General features: G+C 44.9%; 1 protein-coding gene across 4 annotated transcripts; it reads left to right on the top strand.

The window, feature by feature from the left end:
• Positions 1 to 9,080: 9,080 nt before the first annotated feature.
• LOC101673985 (cytochrome P450 4A11) lies at positions 9,081 to 21,061 on the top strand. Of its 4 annotated transcripts, none has more exons than XR_198578.2 (12): positions 9,081 to 9,373; positions 12,785 to 12,926; positions 13,860 to 13,904; positions 14,358 to 14,485; positions 15,440 to 15,564; positions 15,933 to 16,087; positions 16,517 to 16,623; positions 16,715 to 16,905; positions 16,985 to 17,135; positions 17,985 to 18,049; positions 18,194 to 18,270; positions 20,750 to 20,769. XR_198578.2 is itself a non-coding variant. In XM_004740376.2 (12 exons), exons 1-12 carry the CDS (start codon positions 9,179 to 9,181, stop codon positions 20,916 to 20,918), a joined length of 1,503 nt encoding a protein of 500 aa, XP_004740433.1. In that variant the 5' UTR covers positions 9,081 to 9,178; the 3' UTR covers positions 20,919 to 21,061. The 4 variants fall into 4 exon arrangements, 2 of the variants coding, with proteins under 2 accessions (XP_004740433.1, XP_004740432.1); XM_004740376.2 differs by having other exon boundaries at positions 18,032 to 18,049; positions 20,750 to 21,061; XR_198577.3 differs by having other exon boundaries at positions 9,082 to 9,373; positions 17,002 to 17,135; positions 18,032 to 18,049; positions 20,750 to 20,765.
• Positions 21,062 to 21,929: the final 868 nt, after the last annotated feature.

Below are 21,929 nucleotides of genomic sequence, written 5' to 3'. Positions count from 1 at the left end.
TCTTTTGGGTTTTCCACATATAGTATCATATCATATGTAAAGAGTGATAGTTAGGCTTCTTCTTTGCTGACTTGGATAATTTTAATTTCCTTTTGTTCCCTGATTGGTGAGACCAGGACTTCTAGTACTATGTTAAATAGCAGTGGTGATAATGGGCATCCCTGCCAAGTTCCTGACCTTAGCAGAAAAACTCTCAGTTTTTCCCCATTGAGAATGATATTCACTGTTGGTTTTTCATAGATGGTTTTGATGATATTGAGGTATGTACCCTCTGTCCCTACACTTTAAAGAGTTTTGATCAATGCCATTCCAATCAAAATTCCACCAGTATTCTTCAAAGAGCTGGAGCAAATAATCCAAAAATTTGTATGGAATCAGAAGAGACCCCAAATTGCTAAGGAAATGTTGAAAAACAAAAATAAAACTGGGGGCATCACGTTACCTGATTTCAAGCTTTATTACAAATCTGTGATCACCAAGACAGCATGGTACTGGCATAAAAACAGACACATAGACCAGTGGAACAGAGTAGAGAGTCCAGATATGGACCCTCAACTCTATGGTCAATTAATCTTCGACAAAACAGGAAAAATATACAGTGGAAAAAAGACAGTCTCTTCAATAAATGGTGCTGGGAAAACTGGACAGCTATATGTAGAAGAATGAAACTCGACCATTCTCTTACACTGTACACAAAGATCAACTCAAAATGGATAAAAGACCTCAACATGAGACAGGAATCCATCAGAATCCTAGAGGAGAACATAGGCAGTAATCTCTTCGATATCAGCCACAGCAACTTCTTTCAAGATATGTCTCCAAAGGCAAAGGAAACAAAAGCGAAGATGAACTTTTGGGACTTCATCAAAATCAAAAGCTTCTGCACAGCAAAGGAAACAGTCAAAAAAACAAAGAGGCAACCCACGGAATGGGAGAAGATATTTGCAAATGACAGTACAGACAAAAGGTTGATATCCAGGATCTATAATGAACTCCTGAAACTCAATACACACAAAACAGACAATCATATAAAAAATGGGCAAAAGATATGAACAGACACTTCTCCAATGAAGACATACAAATGGCTATCAGACACATGAAAAAATGTTCATCATCACTAGCCCTCAGGGAGATTCAAATTATAACCACATTGAGATATCACCTTACACCAGTTAGAATGGCCAAAATTAACAAGACAGGAAACAACATGTGTTGGAGGGGATGTGGAGAAAGGGGAACCCTCTTACACTGTTGGTGGAAATGCAAGTTGGTGAGGCCAATTTGAAGAACAGTGTGGAGATTCCTCAAGAAATTAAAAAGAGAACTTCCCTATGACCCTGCAATTGCACTCCTGGGTATTTACCCCAAAGATACAGATGTTGTGAAAAGAAGGGCCATCTATACCCCAATGTTTATAGCAGAAATGGCAACGGTTGCCAAACTGTGGATAGAACCAAGATGCCCTTCAACGGACAAATGGATAAGGAAGATGTGGTCCATATACACTATGGAGTATTATGCCTCCATTAGAAAGGATTAATACCCAACTTTTGTAGCAATATGGATGGGACTGGAAGAGATGATGCTGAGTGAAATAAGTCAAGCAGAGAGAGTCAATTATCATATGGTTTCACTTATTTGTGGAGCATAACAAATAGCATGGAAGACATGGGGAGTTAGAGAGGAGAAGGGAGTTGGGGGAAATTGGAGGGGAAGGTGAGTCATGAGAGACTATGGACTCTGAAAAACAATCTGAGGGGTTTGAAGTGGTGGGGGGATGGGAGTTTGGGGTACCAGGTGGTGGGTATTACAGAGGGCACAGATTGCATGGAGCACTGGGTGTGGTGAAAAAATAATGAATACTGTTATGCTGAAAATAAATTAAAAAAAAATCAGTGAGAATCCCCACACACATTAAAAAAAAAAAGAATGGATGCTGTACATTGTCAAATGCTTTTTCATTTTCAGCATCTATTGAGAATATCACATGGTTTTCATTCTTTCTTTTATTAATGTATTGTATCACATTGAGTGATTTGCAGATGTTGAACTAAGCTTGCAACACAGGAATAAATCCCACTTGGTCATGGTGAATAATCCTTTTAATGTACTGTTGGATCCTATTGGCTCCTATTTTGGTGAGAATTTTCTCGTCTGTGTTCATCAAGGATATTGGTCGGTAATTCTCCTTTTTGAAGGGGTCTTTGTCTGGTTTGGGGATCAAGAAAATGCTGGCCTCATAAAAGGAATTTGGAAGTTCTCCTTCCATTTCTATTTTTTTGGAAGAGTGTCGGGAGACTAGGTATTAATTCTTCTTTAAATATTTGGTAGAATTCTCTTGGGAAGCCGCCTGAACCTGGGCACTTGTTTGTTGGAAGATTTTTGATGACTACTTCAATCTCCTTACTGGTCATGGGTCTGTTCAGGCTTTCAATTTCTTCCTAGTTCAGTTTTGGTAGTTTATACATCTCTAGGAATGCATCCATTTCTTCCAGATTGTCAGATTTGCTGGTGTATTGACACTCATAATATGTTCTTATAATTGTTTGTATTTCCTTGGTGTTAGTTGTGCTCTCTCCTCTTTCATTCATAACTTTATTAATTTGGGTCCTTTCTCTTTTCTTTTTGAGAAGTCTGGCCAGGGGCTTATCAATCTTATTAATTTTTTCAAAGAACAAGCTCCTAGTTTTGCTAATTTGTTCTGCTATTCTTTTGATTCCTATTTCATTGGTTTTTTGCTCTGATCTTTATTATTTCTCTTCTCCAGCTGGGTTTAGGTTTCCTTTGCTGTTCTTTATCCAGCTCCTTTAGGTGTAGGGTCAGGTTGTGTATTTGAAACCTTTCTTGCTTCTTGAGAAAGGCTTGTATTGCTATATACTTTCTTCTCAGGAGCACCTTTGCTGTGTCCCAAAGATTTTGAACAGTTGTGTTTTCTTTTCTTTTTTTCTTTTTATTTCCATTCACTCTTTTAAAAAAATATTTTATTTATTTGACAGAGAGAAATCACAACTAGGCAGAGAGGCAGGCAGAGAGAGAGGAGGAAGCAGGCTCCCTGTGGAGCAGAAAGCCTGATGTGGGGCTCGATCCCAGGACTCTGGGATCATGACATGAGCCGATGGCAGAGGCCCTAACCCACTGAGCCACCCAGGCGCCCCTATTTCCATTCACTCTTTAGTAGGATGTTCTTTAGCCTCCGTGTATTTGAGTTCTTTCCATCATTCCTCTTGTGGTTGAGTTCTCGTTTCAAAACACTGTGGTCTGAAAATATTCAGGGAATGATTCCAATCTTTTGGTACTGGTTAAGAACTAATTTGTGACCTATAGAGTGATGTGATCTATTCTGGAGAATGTTCCATGGGCATTAGAGAAGAATGTGTATTCCGTTGCTTTGGGATGGAATGTTCTGAATATATCTGGGATGTCCATCTGGTCCAGTGTGTCATTTAAAACCCTAATTTCCTTGTGGATCTTTTGCTTAGATGATCTGAACTTTTCAGTGAGGGGACGGTGTTAAAGTCCCCTACTCTTACTGTATTATTGCCAATGTGTTTCTTTGATATTGTTATTCATTGGTTTATATAATTGGCTGCTCCCATGTTAGGGGCATAGATATCTAAAATTGTTAGATCTTCTTGTTGCATGGACCATGATGTAGCCTCCTTCCTCATCTATCATTTTAGTCTTTGGCTTAAAATCTAATTTGTCTGACATAAGAATTGCCATCCCAGCTTTCTTTTGATGTTCATTAGCATGGTAAATTGTTTTCCACCCCCTCACTTTAAATCTGCAGGTGTCTTTGGTTCTAAAATGAGTTTCTCTCAGACAACATATCGATGGGTCTTGGTTTTTTATCTATTCTGATACCCTGTGTCTCTTGACTGGGGCATTCACAGCCCTGTACCCCTGAAGCAAATAATCCATTATATGTTAACTTAAAATAAAACAAGAAAGAAATATTTACATTCAGAGTAGCTATTGAAAGATATGAATTTAGTGACATTATACTTCCTGTAAGGTGACTGTTACTATAAATTGTCTCTGTTCCTTTCTGGTCTGTTACCTCTAGGCTCTCTCTCTGCTTAGAGGACCCCTTCTAAAATTACCTGTAGGTCTCTTTTGTGTTTGAAAATTCTTTTAGTTTTTGTTTTTCCCAGATGCTTTTTATGTCTCTTGTTTGCAGTGACATCCTAGCTGGGTATACTATTCTTGGCAGCACATTATTCTCGTTTAGTGCTCTGAATACATCATGTCAGTCCTTTCTTGCCCGCCAGGTCTCTGTGGATAGCTTTGTTGCCAATTTAATATTTCTATTGTTGTATGTTACAGACTCCTTGTCCTGAGCTCTGTCACTGAGACTTGTAAGTTCTACTATTAGGTGAGAGGGTATGGACCTATTTTTATTGATTTTGAGGAGGGATCTCTGTGCTTCCTGGACTTTGATGCTTGTTCCCTTCTCCAAATTGGAGAAATTCTTTGCTATAATTTGGTCTAATATACCTTCTGCCCCTCTCTCACTTTCTTTTTCTCCTGGGATCCAAATTATTCTGATATTGTTTCATCTCATGATATCACTTCTCTCTCGAATTCTCCCCTCATGGTTCAGTAGTTGTTTATCTCTCTTTTTCTCAGCTTCTTTTTTCTCCATCATTTGGTCTTCTGTACCACTAATTCTCTCTTCTGCCTCATTAATCCTAGCAGTAAGAGCCTCCATTTTTTATTGCACCTCATTAGTAGCTTTTCTTTAATTTCAACTTCGTTAGATTTTAGTTCTTTTATTTCTCCAGAAAGGGATTTTATGTCTTCAGAAAGGGATTCTGTAGTATCATTCATGTTTTTTTCAAGTCCAGCTAACTCCTTGATAATTGTCATTCGGAACTCTTTGAAAACCAATAACCAAACAAACAAAAGCTATAAGCCTGTGTCCAAAGAAAAAGAAAAAGAAAATATAAGCCTTATTTAAATAAAAAAAAATTACAGGAGACAAAAACAACAGCAACAGCAAAACAAACACCATAAGCCTGATTCCAAAGGGGGAAAAAAGACAAAAAGAAAAATTGAAAATAATAGAAAGAAAGAAAGCCTGGTCCTATTTCCACCAGAACTGTACTGATTCTTTGGAGCACTCTATGGTCAGCAGGCTTGGTATAAGCAGGGGACTACATTCATCTTCTGAGGGAGAGACCCAATGTGCTGGCTCACAGTCAGACCTGCCCTAGGACAGATGTCCCTGACAGGAGGAGGGTAGCAAGGTTTGGTGTAAGCATCTCCAGCCAACACTAGGGGTGCTCTGTTACTCACTGAAGTCTAACCATGTTGGTGACAAGGGGGAAAGTGGTGCCACCCCATGTTCTCATCTAGGGGAGGGTATCCCTTGCCTACCACTGTTCAGGAAGCCCTCATAGAAAAGCGAATAATCTCCATTTTGTGTCCTAGGCCTCCATCAGATCCCTGCCCTCACTCACCCCTTTTATGTGCAGGGCTGTTGGCACACTGGGCTCCAGTGCTCTGCATTTAATCTCTGGCATGTGGCTGGGATTCAAAACTCCATTTCTTTTCCTTCCCCATGTGATTTATTTTCTTTATTTACTTACTTCTTTTTTCTTTGTTTTTGGTTTTTGTTTTGGTTTGTTTTTAATTTTTTTAATTCAATTTAGTTAACATATATGTATTATGAATTTCAAGGGTAAAATCAGTACATCATTCTTGTGTATGAAATCCAGGGCTCATTACATCAAGGTCCCTCCTTAATGCCCATCACCTAATTACCCCAACTTCCCAACCACCTGCCCTCAAGCAACCCTTAATTTGTGCTCTATACTTAAGAGTCTCTTATGGTTTGTCTCTCTCTCTGTTTTTATCTTATTTTTCCTTACCATCAGCGCATATGAGAGAAATCACACAGTATTTGTCTTTCTCTGACTGACTTATTTTGCTTAGTATAATAGTTCCATCCACATCATTGTAAATGACACGATTTCATTTCTTTTTGATAGATGAGTAATATTCCATTATATATATATGTGTATATATATATACATATATATATATATACATATACTTTTTCTTTTTTTAAAGATTTTATTTATTTGTCAGAAAAAGAGAGAGTGAGCACAGGCAGACAGAATGGCAGGCAGAGGCAGAGGGAGAAGCAGGCTCCCTGCTGAGCAAGGAGCCCAATGTGGGACTTGATCCCAGGACGCTGGGATCATGACCTGAGCCAAAGGCAGCCGCTTAAGCAACTGAGCCACGCAGGCATCCCCTATATATACTTTTTCTTTATCCATTCATCTGCTGATCTGGGCTCTTTCCATATTTGCACTATTGTGGACATGTTGCTATAAACATTGGGGTACATGTGCTCTTAAAATCACCTTGCATGTATCCTTTGACTAAATACCTAGTAAAGGGTGGCTCTATTTTTAACTTCTTGAGGAACCTCTGACTTTTTTTCCAGAGTGGTTGTACTGCATTCCCAGTACAAGAGGGATTCTTTTCTCTGCATCCTTGCCAACATCTTTTGTTTCCTGAATTGTTAATTATCCCATTCTGACTAGTGTGAGGCGGTATCTCATTGTGGTTTTGATTTGTGTATCCCTAATGAAGAGTGATGTTGAGCATCCTTACATGAGTCTCTTAGTCATTTTTATGTCTTTCTTGGAGAAATGTCGCCACATGTCTTCTGCTCATTTCTTGACAGGATTTCTTGTTTTGGGGGATGTTGAGTTTAATAAGTTCTTTATAGATTTTGGATAATAGTCCTTTCTCTGATATGTCCTTTGTGAATAATTTCTCACATTCCATCTGTTGCGTTTTAGTTTTGTTTCCTTTGCTGTGCAAAAACTTTTTATCCCAATGAAGTCCCAAGAGTTCATTTTTCCTTTTGTTTCCCTTGCCTTTAAAAATGTGTCTAGGAAGACATTGTTGTGGCTGAGATCAAAAAGGTTGCTCCCTTTGTTCTCCTCTACAGTTTTGATAAATTCCTAGCTCACATTTAGGTCTTTCATCCATTTTAAGTTTATTGTGGCATTATGGTATGAGGAAGTGGTCCAGTTTAATTCTTCTGCATGTGGCTGTCCAATGTACCTTCGTTGAAACCATTTGTGGAAGAGACTGTCTTTCTTCCACTGGATATTCTTTCTTGCTTGTCAATGATTGGTTGGCCATAGAGTTGAGGGTCAAAACTCCAAATCCTGGGGTTCCTGGGTAGGTCAGTAGATTAAGGGACTGCCTTTGGCTCAGGTCATGATCCAAGGATTCTGGGATCAAGCACTGCATCAGTCTTCCTGCTCAGCAGGGTGTCTGCTTTACCCTCTGCCTCTGCTTCTCCCTTACCCCACCACACCTCTGCTCATGCATTTTCTCTCTCTCTCTCTCCCTCTCTCTCTCTCTCTCTCTCAAATAAATAAATAAAATCTTTAAAAACAAAACAAAAAAACTCCAAATCTTAAAGGGCCCATCTTAGTGTGGACTTGCTCCCCTGCCCCTGAGGAGGGTCTTCCCATGCTGACACTTCAGGGTTTTAAAAAATCTGTTTTGTAGGAGTGTTGTAGGGAAAACACATAAAGTTCCTTCCTCAGTGTCTAGAATGTATTTAGTAAGCCCTCACTCAATGCTACCTATTACCAAGCATTATGCACCCAGATCTGTAGAGGAAACCTAGGACTAGGGGAGGCAAACCTGGAGTTAAGCCCAGAATTACAACCCAGGCTGTCCCACTTCCCAAGCTCTCTCCACAACTGCCCCTCATGTGCTAAGTACAAAGCTGGTACTGATCCAAGCAAAGGAAGGAGTCAGGCTCCAGAGTCCCTGGGCCTGGGCCAGAAAGGGGTGGTAAGTAAGCATAGAAATGGAGGGAAGTTGAAAGGCATGGGTAACGAGGTTACATACACTTGGGTTTGGACAGGAGCCCAGGACTTAGGGGGAAATGGAGAGAACTGTGGCCCCATGGGTTATGTAATAATTCTCCTGTCACAAGGTCGGCCACAGGAGGAGGGTGTAGGAATAACAAGGTGGATGGTGAGGAACAGGGCAGGAGGAAAAGCTGCCTTCCAAAGAACTCCTGACAAAAACATCTTGTTTTCCTTTCAGAGTTATGGGCTTGGAGTCAATTTGGGTAAAGAGAATCAGGAATAAAGTGAAGCTGAGATACCTACTTGTCCTCCTCAGATGTGCTTTCATATGCTCTCCATGAGCAGTCAGTGCCTATCCCTCTCCCTAACACTCTTCACCTGGTGAATTCCTATTCACCCTTCAGGATCCCATTCTTGTTATTAGTTGTCTCCTTCCTAGGTGGGCCCACCCCCTTATTCATTCTTTCAGTACAGGCCTTATCATGTTTTCCTGTACTATGTTACTTCTCTGCCTTTACCTCCCAGAATGTGAGCTCAGAAACATTTGCTGAGTGCGGAGTGAGTAAATGCGTAACTGAATGAGCATTCCAGGGAGGACCTTGGGAAAGGGATAATTACCCCCTTACAGAAGGAGAACCTGAGGCACAGAGAGTATGACTGGCCGGCTTCATATGTCATGAGCGAGCCCTGTACTGGGCCTCCTGAGTGTGAGGCCAGGGCTCTGCCAGCAGGCATAGTCAACCCAGATCACTGAATTGTGGAGTTCGACAAGTGTGGGGAATAATGCAGAAGCAGTTGAGACAGACAGTTTGGAAACCCTGACTCTAACCCCAGCTAACACTCTCAATGGTGGTTTTCCTCTGGTCACATGACCTTAGCTTTCTTTAAGTGTTTTCCTCTCAGAAATGGGATAATAATCAAACCAAACCCACTTCCTGAACATTTGGTAAGCTAGACTGTGAAGTTTTTGTGCTCAGGATTCATGTCTGCTGTCAGGATTCATGTTTGCTGGCAGCTGTGTCCCAGCATATAGCCCCTGCCTCGCACAGAGTAGGTGCTCCTAAAATATTTGTTGAGTAACAGGGAGAAGAGCCAAGCGGGAATGTACCCAGCCATTATGGCTGTCTGCTGACAAAGCTTTCCTCCCACAGTTTCCCATTAACATCCTCACAGTTAATGAACTCTAGAAGTCCAGTCTAAGCCCTGCCCTCAACCTTCACCCTCCCTCCAGGTGGGCAGGGCAATCCTCCCCTGACTGTCTGGGCTGGGATGCTCAGGGGAGGTCCCCAACAGTCAGGGAGAGTCAGTGATCCAGCAGCACCTGCACCATGAGTGCCTCTGTGCTGAGTGTCACCAGAACCCTGGGCAGTGTCTCTGGGCTCCTGCAAGTGGCCTCCGTGCTAGGGCTGGTTCTGCTGCTGCTCAAGGCAGCACAGCTGTACCTGCACAGGCAATGGCTGCTCAGAGCAGTCCAGGAGTTCCCGTCCCCTCCTTCCCACTGGCTCTTTGGGCACATGCATGAGGTAAGAGAGGCTGGAGGGGAGTGGGAATGCTGGGCGTCCAGGGCTTGGAGCATCATCTTGGTCAGCAGATGCATCCCACATAGGCTTCTCATTTGACTAGCACATGTGCCTTAGGGGAACACCCAGCTTACTGCTCAGATCTTGGCTCCTCATTCCATCCCAGGAGCTCCCTTCTGGAAGGAAGCCTTTGATGGTGCCCTCAGGCTGGTCTCACCCTCTTTCCTTAAGTAGATCTGCAGGCTGTAATGCAGTCCTGCCCTGCCGCTTCCTGAGTGTGCACCGGAGAATGTGGTAAAAATAAGTCAGCTGCAAGAGAAAGGGAGCAGGGGTTGACAGTAGAGAAGACTGTCGCCCCAAACAACTCCTCAATCCCATGTTTATTAGAAACAAGATAACAACTAACAAAGGAACAGAAGAGGGTTATACATTAACCATATGCTTTGTAGATGAATAGAAAGAATATAGTTATACATTGATTTCAAATCTTATAGATAAGCAAGGCGAGTGGGATATATATGTTTAAGCAGTATAGAATTTATAACGGAACAAGCACATTTAAGGGGATTATCTTGATAACTGATTAAGGGTAGGTTGTCCCTAGGCAGGGAATAACATCCAAAAATGAAGCAGGCGGTGTTCCACCCTAAGCGGGACCAGGCATTCCCAGCTGCCCGGCTTCCAAGACGTAAATCATCCTCTCCCCCAGAGAACTGTTGCTAATGCATGCTCTTCTTAAGGTAACATTTAGGAATGCTTGCCAGGCTAGTTCAATTTCTCACGGGTTATATTTTACGCACTACTTTGTTTTGAGAGACGGTTACATGGCACCTTAACGATGATGGCTGTTCCTTCCCGTGTCTTCCCCCTCCTGAGGAGCCCCAGCTCCTCTCTCAGAACACCCTTCCTGATCCTTCCCTGCCTTGGCTACTCAATCCCATCCTCGAAGCCTAGCCCTGAGCTGCTTGGGAACACAGACAGCAGAGGGGTTCACAGCTTATGGAGACCATAGACAGGAATCAGGCGTCAGGTCCCTGGAAAATAGGCTCACCTGCCAGATTGGGGTGTCATGTCGAGTGCAAGGAACCAACCAGCTTGGTTTGCCTGAGACTATGAGATATTCCAGACTGGTGATTTCAGTGTTAAAACCCTGACAAGTTACTGGCACTCATGAGAGAGAAGTTTTCCAGGATGGGGCAGATAGAGTATTGACATTGAGTTTCACCATTAAAAGAATCTGTTTACCTCCTAGTTCTCCTTCCCCAACCACAGTACTGTGGGCTCCTTGGGCTAAGGATGTCACCCCCTTCCAGTACCCAGTTACCAGCACAGAGCTGACCCCAAGAGATGCCTGAGCAGGTTATGGAATGACAGAGGAAGGAGCAGCTTGCAGCTAGATTGGAGATGGTACTTACTCTCCAGCTCTGTCAGTACTGGTCCTTCAGCAGGGGAATCAGTAAGTGGGGGCATATGAGGAGGGGCTGTCTTGTGCTGTGTGGATTGAACAAGCCTAGCCCGGGGATGTTGCTGAGGAGGCCAAGCAATTTCAGCTGAATGGAGCCAAAGACAGAAACTTCACATCAGCCACAAGGAGACAGTCATAGGCCAGTTTCTTCATGCAGATTATTGCACTGATGACTTCCAGTTTGTCCATTTGGAGAAATTGTGACCTTTTGTTAGATGCAGTTGTCACCTTTCTGAGCTAGGATTTGACCTAAGCAACCACTAACATTTCTTCCACTGACTCCCATTACATGGATGGTATGGAGACTGTGTAAGCACGCAAGTTCTACTTCCATAACTCCTATTCCCCCATGCACAATCAGCCCTCAGCTTCTGCTGGCCTAATATATTGTAGCCAGTTTTTTTTTTTTCCTCCTACAAATCTGAGACTTCATTTATTTGATACCTCTGTTATTGGCTAAGTTAGGGATCATAACTCCTATTCCCCTGTGCACAATCAGCCCTCAGCTTCTGCTGGCCTAATATATTGCAGCCAGTTTTTTTTTTCCTCCTACAAATCTGAGACTTCATTTATTCGATACCCCTGTTATTGGCTAAGTCAGGGATTAGATTGCCATGTGCAGTAGGTTAAAGCTAATCTTTCAGGTGACAACTGACAAGTGAGAGAGGAAAGCATACGGGCTCTGAGCCCAGCTACCTGGATTCTACCCTAGCTCTGCCACATACTTCAAATACTTGCTCTATCCTTCTGTTTCCTCATCTGTAAAGTGGGGATGAAGATGATGATGATGAGTATAGTCCTGTGTGAGTTATACTGATCTCCGAATGTCACCTGGCACAGATTAAGGTCACAGTTATTCTCTACTTATAAAAATTAAATATAATGGTAATGCCCAAAAGGACAAGCATGTTTTTAGGTTACCAAACCTGCACTAAATAGGGCTGAAATCAGTCAGGAACCATGAAAGGGGAACTCTTGTTTGGAAATCCATGACTGAACAACTTCATCTTTTCCCAGATCCTCCCCCCTGTCTTGGAGACCACAGGTCAGCACAGCCCACAGCACCTGACAATTGATTGCCTGTACTGACCCTTTATTTTCTGTCCATTGTCATGGTATCCTACTTTGGGGACATTTTTATGACCCCACCTCCCTTGAGGAACCAGGTTAAACAGCTGTCATGGAGCACTTCCTGTGTGAGTGGCCACAGCTTAAAAGCCAGTAGACACTGAGTATCATCCTATAGAGTTACTGCCACTGAAACTATGGGCACCATCTCCTCTACAAGAGTCTGACCTGGCCTTGGCCACACCTGCTCAGGATGAGATGGCTGTCCCAAGCAGTTGGTCTGGAAAGCTGACAGACCAGTGGGTGTCAGAGTGACCCAGAGAGAGAGGAACTACCAGGCAGAACACCATCTAGTTCCTTGGGGTCCCCAGAGGAACTACTGACACAACCCAGGAGCAGGAGTTTCTGGAAGCCAACTGGTCTTGGAGAGCAAGCAATTGGAAAGGAGGCAGGCAGCTGTGCTGAAACAGGATTCCCCAGGAGCACCTGCAGCACAGGTTTGAGGAACCCTGGAGGATGAGGTAACATAGCTTCATGGTAAGAGGCTCCCACTATGCAATCCCTGCACTGGATCCAAGGAAAAGGGCAGCCGCAGCGATAGACATGACCTGGGAGCACAGAGAAGCCTCTTTAAGTCATTGGACATCACATCTCAGTATAAGCATGATTGACTTCCCCACCTCTATTCCCATTAGAGCACAAGTTCCATGAATCTGGAATCCCTAACAGAGCCTTGCTCATCAGAAACATTTCCAAACTCCTAATCACTGCCGATATCCAGAGCTATCTTCCTGTGGACATCCTACCCTCCACCCCCTCTCTAAGCACTGGACCTAAAGAGGAAGCAAGGTTTTATTGATTTGTCTTTCCCTTGGTTACAGCTCCAAAATGGTCAGGAGCTACAAGAGCTTCAGAAAAGGGCAGAGAAATATCCATGCGCCAGTCCTCGCTGGCTATGGGGGAGCAGGGTTGGCCTCATAGTCTATGACCCAGACTACATGAAGGTGATCCTGGGGCGATCAGGTGAGTGCAAACCCACTTGTCTGTTGGAGTGGTTCTTCCCTCTTGGATACATTCCTGGGGTACTGTGACATTTCAGGGGAGACTGTTGGCTCAGTCATAAATATCTGATCCTCTACCTGCCATTCTTCTAGCCAAAGAACCCGCAGAAACCCAGATACAGTTACTCAATTTGAAAGTATAAATATGTGTAAGAAATTACCTCTTTTGCTTTCTCCTTCCTTCTTTCCTTCCTTCTTTCCTTCTTTCATTTCTTTCTTTCTTTTTCTTTCATTCTTTTTAAATTTCCTTCCTTCCTTCCCTCCTTCCCTTCTTCCTTCTTTCCTTCCATCCTTCCTTCCCTCTCTCCTCCTTCCTTCCTGCTTTCATTCTCTCCTTTCCACTTTTCATTCTTTCCACCTTTGATTCTTTCCTTCTTTCTTTCTAACGTTCTTCACCACAATGGTGTGATCCCAGAACTCAAGACAATTTCTTATTCATGATGGCTTGCGTGGAACCCCGATCTGTTGCCTGTGCTGCCATGTGGAATGCCATGTGGAATGACTGAGCCACCACAAAAAAATCAAAAATCAAAAAAGAAATCAAAAAAAGTAAGAAAACAAACAAACAAACAAAACAAACAAAAAACCCACTGAACAAGCTACTGTCTTCTCACTAGCACTGAGGACAGAAGCTATATTTCTTAGTGATTGAACTTCCTACTCCCTAGGGCTCTGTGGTGGGACACTCAGTCTGCTTTCCCGAGCCTATAGTAACTATCAGGAAAGACAGAGAGTCCTGGTTGGAAGGCAAGTGGGACGTGGGTTGACACAAACTGTCAACTGACAATCATCAGGAAGGGATGGGGGACAATGGTCTAGACCCCAGTTATCTCCTGGGGGCAGCCTGTCTTCGTTGGTCACCTCCAGTTTCCTGTAATGCCTTTCTTACTTTCAGACCCAAAGTCCAATAGTTCCTACAGATTCATGGCTCCCTGGATAGGTAAGTATATTTAACAAGGACTACAGTTCACCTTCTGCTTAGGTTGCCAACAAATATCCATTTGACCCAGACAAATACGAGGTGACCAGCACCACAGTCACTCCATCAACTCTGAATTGAGCTTCCTCTCTCTTCTTCAGATAAAAACCTCACCCCTTCCTAATGGAAGGGGAGCTCTCCTGCAGCTCATTTTCTCCCACATCACTTCTCAGTCCTCCATAATGATCTCAGACTAACTTTTCATTGAAGTCCTCCATTAACCAGTGCTGCTCTGTTTCAACCTCAATCTCACAGCTGTGCACCAGGGTTTGGGAAGTCCCCTTCCTGACATGCACTGTCCTTTCCTGCCTTGCCCAGGATGCCCTTCTTCTGACACCCTGGGTATCTCCCCAGTTGTCCCCAGTCAACTCTTGAGAGGTTCCTTCCCCACCCCCCACATCCATTGTGGTCCAGGGTATGGTTTGCTCCTGTTGAATGGGCAGACGTGGTTCCAGCACCGGAGAATGCTGACCCCAGCCTTCCACTATGACATCCTGAAGCCCTATGTTGGGCTCATGGCCGACTCTGTCCAAGTGATGCTGGTAAGTTCAACCCCTGCTCACCTGCACACTCAAAGTCCACTCTGTGTCCCTCAGACATCCATTAGACATGGCCCCTGGATTCACCCATTTATACCATACTATGAGATAGGGCCCCCTGAGGACGGATGGGATGGGGAAACACCCAGGCACCATTTTCATCCACTCTTTGCTCACTGCCCACAGGAGAGATAGTCATGGTGAATAAAGGGTCTCTTCTTGTCCCACTTCCATGTCTTTGACTGGACAGGAAGAGTAGTCAATGCCCCTAGACAACAGGACAAACTACCCCTGGCTAGCCTGGACAGTAGCAGCTTCAGTGGCAAGGTGGACATCCAGAAATGTCACTCAGGTGGGCTCTGGGTTGTGACTGAGGGCTTCTGATGGGATTTTAACCACTCCATGGAGGGAAATGGAGACCAAGTCTCTACCCTCCGGGGCTGGGCCTTGCCATAACATCACCTCTGAGCCTGACCTTATTTCTCACACACTGTGCTCAGCTGACATTTGTTGAATAGGACGAACTGAAGTCCCTGATATCCCTTCTTCAGAAACCCCAGTCTTAGTTCCTTGATCTTTCCTTTGCCTTGACCCCTGCTCCCTAAATTGGGACTTCACCTGTTTTTCATGTGAACATCAACCCAAGACACAAAATGTTGCCCCTTAGTTCCCTGAGAAACAATTTTTTCTGTTCCTCTAAAAGGTGGTTACCACCAAACTTCTAAGTCAGATGGTAAGAGATCATGATTAATTAAATAACAATTAACTTTCTCAGACTACATTCTGAGAAAATATTACAAACACATGTCTCTATGGTCCTAAGCTGATGAAACACAACTGCATTAGAAAGTGAGGACATCACATCAGAATATTTGGAGAGGCAGATACAGCTTCTAGCCTTGTCAGCATGGGCCTTCTGGAGGAGTAGCGAAAGATACATGTGTCCCTCTACCACAGGGAAAATGGGAGGAGCTCCTCAGCCAGAACTCATCTCTGGAGATCTTTGGACACATCTCCATGATGACTTTGGACACCCTTATGAAGTGTGCCTTCAGCTACCAGGACAACCAACAGGCAGATAGGTCAGTGAAATCCTTAGTTGCAGGGTCCTATTTCTTACCAACTGGGATGGACTATCTGAAAGGCAGTTAGCACAGCTTGGATGTTTACCAGTCCAAAGAGTCACATTCTGCAGAGAGCCCCAGGCCACAGTCAGATTAAGCCCATGCTAAGCCTTCATTAGGCACAGACCCTGCTTCCTGCCCCAGGAAGAAACCTGGACGCCCATGACCCTCATAAAGGGCTAAGAGTCTCGAGGGTATAAGAACGACATGACAAATGCCTAGAGTTGCCTGTCCCGTTAATTGAGGAATGCTCCATACACAGGACCACCACACTCCAGGTCACATGCCTCCCTCCATCCAGTCCATTCTGCATCCTCCCTTTTCAGGTACTCCCAGTCCTACCTTCAAGCCATTCGGGACCTGAACAACCTGGTGCTTTCCCGGGTAAGGAATGTTTTCTACCAGAAAGACATCATCTACAGGCTGACCACTGAAGGCCGCTGGAACCACCGGGCCTGCCAGCTTGCTCATCAACACACAGGTTGTATCTGCCCTCTGGGAAGCTCCCCTCCTTCATCAGGCACATCCCAAAGGGACTGGCCCTGACCCTCAAGCTGAGTCCTGCCCCGGGCTGCCCAACCAGGACCTGGGAAGTTCCCACCCACCCGGGAACTCCTCTGGTGCAGGGGTTAGGGTGCCAGGTGCTATGCAAGCAGCTACATATGTCACCCCATGGGTGAAGGCTGAATGAGAGCCCCTGCCAGCAGCATTCAAGCAGAGCCTCCTTGGGCTGTGCCGTTGAGGGGAGTAATGGCCTGCAAGCACCTGGTGCTAGAGCTCCCACCTCAAGAAACACACCCACTCCCACACTCCTCCTGATCCACCTGGCACCCTGACTGGGGCTACTGTGAGTGTCTGTGTCTCGGCACCCAGAGCATTCAGCTCTGCCTGGGAACACTGTTCTGGACAGACCGAGTGATCAAGCTGAGGAAGGCTCAGCTGCAGGAGGAGGGAAACCTGGAGAAGGTCAAGAGCAAGAGGCACTTGGACTTCCTGGACATCCTCCTCTTTGCCCAAGTGAGTGTGGCAGGAAGGGCCTGAGGCTTAGCTCACAAGTGAGGAGGAGGGGGTCAAACTCAAACCCTGCCCTCTCTCCATGTCTTCCCAGATGGAGAATGGGAGCAGCTTTTCTGATAAGGACCTCCGTGCGGAAGTGGACACCTTCATGTTTGAGGGCCATGATACCACAGCCAGTGGCATCTCCTGGATCCTCTATGCTTTGGCCACACATCCAGAGCATCAGCAGAAATGCCGGGAGGAGATCCAGAGCCTCCTGGGGGACGGTGCCTCCATTACCTGGTGAGTGCTCATGAGACAGGAGGCATTTTCCCCTCAAGTAGAGAATTCCCTGGTTGTCAGGACCTTGCCTGCCCTTCAGGGACAGCTTTGTTTTAGGGGCCACCTGGACCAGATGCCCTACACCACCATGTGCATCAAGGAGGCACTGCGACTCTATGCACCAGTTCCAAGTGTTGGCAGAGAGCTCAGCAAGCCCATCACCTTTCCTGATGGACGTTCCTTACCCAAAGGTGTGAACTTCCCCAGTCTCCCTCCATAAATACTTGACAGGAATGTGTGCGAGGTCAGAAATCCACATGTTCTGGGCCATTGGTGCATGTCTTTCAGAGTCATTTCTCCCTCAAGAAAACCAGTATTTCCTGTTGTTCAGATGATGTATACGGTATGATTCCCACAGAGTTTAATCCAAAAAACAAATACATGACAGCCTCTGAATGTAGCTTTGGGTTTTGACCTAATATTTTCATACTATGAGATTTGAGTGCATGAGAGACCATAAGGCAGAGCAGGGAGATAGGCAGTCTTTCCTTATAGGGTCTGAGAAAGATCAGAGAATTCACCATCATGGCTCAGATCGTCCAGTCTCCAGGGAGCCCTCAGGATGATGGCAGAGAGTAGCGATGACCAGATCTGATATTTCTGCCATGGCTGGAAGCCACTGTTCGGCTCCCCTCTACTCTGAATCCCAGCCCTGCCACATCCTAGCTGGGTAGTCAGAGTCAAGTTGCTCAGCCTCTCTGAGGCTCAGGTCCCTCATGGAACAATGGAGATGTGAGCCTTCACTGGAGGGTTGTTGTGAGTATGGAGGTGTTCATGGATATTCCCCAAGGGCTCATGGATGGTACTTGATGTGAGTTGTCCCATGAGTTGCTCCAAAAAGTAAGCCTCTAGTTCTTCCCTGCTTTTCAGCCTGGTCATGGTTAATCTACCAACCTGTGCACACATGCATACCTCTCCTGCAATGCTGTCATTCCATTCACAGTGATAACAAAGGCTCTCACGATGCGTGCCAAGTTGTATGTGGATGCACCTGGGCTCCACAGGCATGTGTGATCAGTCTTCTTTCTTCTGCCCCACAGGATTCTTAGTGACGCTCTCCTTTTATGCCCTTCACCATAACCCAAAGGTGTGGCCAAACCCAGAGGTATGATGACCTTGGGAGGAGGACGTGGGATGACCTCTCCAGACCAAACTCTCTTCCTGTCCCACCTCTGGGAGTGCTGTTCCTTGGATGATTGGAAGGAAGGGCTTGACCACACTTGTACTGGCTCTGGTGCTCCCTCTTCAGGTGTTTGACCCTTCCCGGTTTGCAACAGATTCCTCTCGCCACAGCCATGCTTTCCTGCCCTTCTCAGGAGGATCAAGGTGAGGCACTTGTACCAGGACAGGAGGAGGGGTGGCTGAGGCTTGTGACCTGCTATATTTATGTGGGTTTCTGTAGATATGTCCTGGCATGTTGGAGTGCTGGGAGGGAGGTTTGGGTCTCTATGCAAAGAAAGTTGGTAATCATTGAACGCCATGGGGACTTTGAACCATTGCTCTTACACAATCTCCATCCACAATTCAGTATCAGTGGGTGTTCCATAGCTCAGGGTATTCTTGTGAGTTTTTCATTTTATGAGTATGACTCTACAGAATTAGATTTTCTCACATGTTATTTCCAAGTGTTGTCGATATCAAAGTCAGGAGTGAATCAAAAGATTTCTTTTGCACGCATTCTCAAACCAGGCTTTTTTACTCAACTCCCCATTCTGCCTCCACACTGCACCATTGACTACATTGCATGTGTTTCCATACTCAGCTTCCTGCATGCCTCAAATATTTCAGCCATACACAGGAAATGTTCCTACTGTCTCTTAGGGGCTTCATAAGATACTTGACTAATCTGTGTTGTTGCTATATTTTCACCAACCAAATGAATTATTGACTCTATGGTACTGGTCATGTACACTTGACAATTTTCCTAGTTGTTCAATCGGTACATCTAAACTGGGCTCTACATACCTTAAGATTACATTTAGAGTCCAATCAATCAAATGGGCAATTATTTAAAAAATAGGACATTAAACTGCTTTTGGGAGAAAATCCAGTTTGTTGTATATATACGAAATGTGGCATTTGAAGGTTACTTGGTGTGTAAAATGTAAAGCACACATGAGGTGGCTGTTCAGTGGGATGACTATTATCCAGAGTGGCTGCTGTGAAATCCTCCAATGCTGCTGAGAGTGTCCTATAAATAGTAACTGCAGGAAACGTTGTAAGCAGTTACTAGAAAAATGTTATTTTCCAAATACAGGAATCTGTCAATCCTTCACATACAGAGTGAACCCAATTTCACACAACGTCTTTAATCAAATTGTGCTTCCAAATACTGGCTCCAGGATTTGTTTCTCACTGGAATTGAGTCCTTCCTCCTAGACATTGGTGCAAATCATGTGGCTGCCAGTAGTGACAGGAGAGGTGTAGACAGCTCAGGTCCTAGCTCAGAATTAATGGTTACTCATATTTTATTCCATTCAAGGTGGGTTTTTTTTTTCAGTTCAGTAGACACCATTCAGTTTTAAGACTGCCTATTAAGTCTGTCTCTGTGTGCCAAGTCCTCTGTTATGAGATGGCATTGTGCCCTTGCCTCCAGGAGTTCACAGTCAAGAAATTAATGCCTCCACTCAAAAGAGACTGAGTTTCTTCCCTCCCTTCTTCCTTCCTTTCTTCCTTTCTCTCACTTTCTTCTTTCTTTCTTTCCTTCCTTACTTCCTTCCTTCCTTCCTTCCATCCTTTTCATTAACTCACTCATTTACTAATTGACCCAACTGTAGGAAACTCTATGTTCCTGGCACTGTCCAACTCTGGAAAGTGATGTGTCCTTGAGTAAAGTATTAGGGTGATGTCAGGGTCCAGGAATGATGAGGCACAGTGGGCAGAGGTGGGGGTGAGGGCAGGCTGGCATTGCCCTTAGACTTAAGCATGTGACAGGCAGAGGTGGAGGGAGGGCATTCTCTTGGTTCTCCTCAGTGGGAGCTGAGCTGGGAAGAGGAGGAGTTGAACAGGTGAAAAGCTGAGATAGCCAACAACCGAGAGAGGACTTTGATGTCAGCTGAGGCATGTGGACATGTTGTACCTGTGATGGAGGGCATGGGAGGCTCTGAGCCTGGCTGGGGCTTCAGGAGAGGAAGTGGAGGCAGGAAACAGAAAAGTCTGGGTGAGGAGGTAGGGGGATGGCAAGCAGAGACATTTCTGCAGTAGAATTGGAAGACTATAGCAGCTGGTTAACTGAGGGGCCGAAGGGGAGGCAGGAGTCTGGGCACAACCTGGCAAGCAGATGGTGCAGCAAGTTGAGCATCACTCAGGCTCTGCCCCTGCAGAATATTCTCTGTGCCACACTGACTTCCTTACCCAACTCTGCCTTGTCCTTACTCTGAGGATCTGGACCCCTGTGTGCCCCAGATGGTTAGGGCCTGAAGGATGGCCCAGCCCACCACCTCTGGTGCCCTGTCCTGCTCTGCATTGTGAAACCAGAAATGGCATGTGCAGAGTGAACAACTTAATAATTAATTGTTTTACTGATCCCTTGACTTGGCCCTGAGGCTCAAGGTGCTGACATTCTTGTAACGGGATTTCAGGCCTACTGAGAGCACAGATAGGAGTAGGAGCTAATCCTGGAAGAGTGTAGGCTTTGTCAAAGGTCAAAGAGAGTGAAATGAGCAATGGTACGTACATGTAGAGATGTGCATGTGTCTTGAGGAAAATGGATCTAGGCTGGACCCATGCAGGAGGGCCCTGAAAGTGCTGTTTCTGGCAGGGGGTTTGATGCCACTTCTCATTTCCTTTTCCCTCCCTAACCCAGGAACTGCATCGGGAAGCAGTTTGCCATGAACGAGATGAAGGTGGCAGTGGCCCTGACCCTGCTCCGCTTTGAGCTGGCACCAGATCCTTTCAGGGTCCCTGTTCCCACTCCAAGAATTGTGCTTATGTCCAAGAATGGGATCCACCTGCATCTCAGGAAGCTCCTCTAACTCTTGTGGGGCCAAGGGCGAGCCCCAAGGGCCTCCTGCATGCCATCATGTCTTCCTGTCAGTCTCTCCTGTCTGCTGTCTTCTGCCCACTTCCTGCTTTCACTCTGCCCACTGCCAGCCTCCTGCTCTCCTCCTCTTGTGCATCAGACTGTCTGCCCTTCTCCATCTCACCCTTTCCCAAGATTTCTACCTGTTTGCCCGTTACCTTTCTCCTACCCAGCTGTAGCTCTGACTATCCATGTAAGTCATGATCAGCTGCCTGTCCCCCAGGCTGTCTGCTCTCTCCCTGTTGCTGTTCCTGTCTGCCTGGTTGTGTGTTCCTTGCTGCTTAACTGCATTAAACAGGCTTGGTTCCTTAAAGGAGCACAAGCTGATGATCTTGTTGCTTAGGAGATCATAAATAGGAAATGGGTCTCCCTGGCACAACAAAGGTATTACAGAACCTCTAAGGGATAGTCTCTTCTCTTGTATTTTCTACCTTCTAAATGTCTGCTCTTAAGGCTATTCACTGAGAGGCCTCCTCATTTATCAAGGAAATATGCTGTTCTTAAATGCAATTGATTACAGATGCTAACAGTACCCATGAAATTTTTGGTGCAACATCTAGACTTTTGTTTAATTGAATAATGGGGACTCCAGCCAATCCAAGTTGACACATAATGCTACCCATCACAGTCACCATTTGTCCTCTTATCATTCATACATTCCATTAAACCATACTCTGAAAATTAAGTATAATAAAGTCACACGTCTACCAACTAACCTTTACACAATTGAATGTGTGTTGATCCTTTTCCCCAACCAGGAAGCAGTCATTTGAGGGTATTCTCTCTTCTCCCTGAAATCCTGTGACCTACATGCTATGATAGAAAGTTAACTATTAGTACCACATGTCTGGTTTCTGTGCAGGATATAAGACAAGAAAGAAAAATTCTGACATGCATGTGCACACATGCATAATCATTTTCATAACAAAGCAGGAAAATGTTAGAAATAATTACCCTCTTTATT

Source organism: Mustela putorius, unplaced genomic scaffold (genome assembly GCF_011764305.1).
Source record: "Mustela putorius furo isolate JIRA1106 unplaced genomic scaffold, ASM1176430v1.1 tig00003853_pilon_pilon_pilon, whole genome shotgun sequence".
Lineage (NCBI taxonomy): Eukaryota > Metazoa > Chordata > Mammalia > Carnivora > Mustelidae > Mustela > Mustela putorius.
Note: the sequence above shows the minus strand (reverse complement) of the source record. Positions and strands in the feature narration are given on the sequence as shown.

What these genes read in the sequence shown, in the direction of transcription:
- LOC101673985 (XM_004740375.2), top strand. Translation starts at nt 9,179, where the DNA reads ATGAGTGCCTCTGTGCTGAGTGTCACCAGAACCCTGGGCAGTGTCTCT. An exon ending in GCTTGCTCATCAACACACAG is followed by an intron (nt 16,088 to 16,516) that starts GTTGTATCTGCC and finishes TGTTCTGGACAG; the next exon opens with ACCGAGTGATCAAGCTGAGG. An exon ending in CCCTTCTCAGGAGGATCAAG is followed by an intron (nt 18,271 to 20,749) that starts GTGAGGCACTTG and finishes TCCCTAACCCAG; the next exon opens with GAACTGCATCGGGAAGCAGT.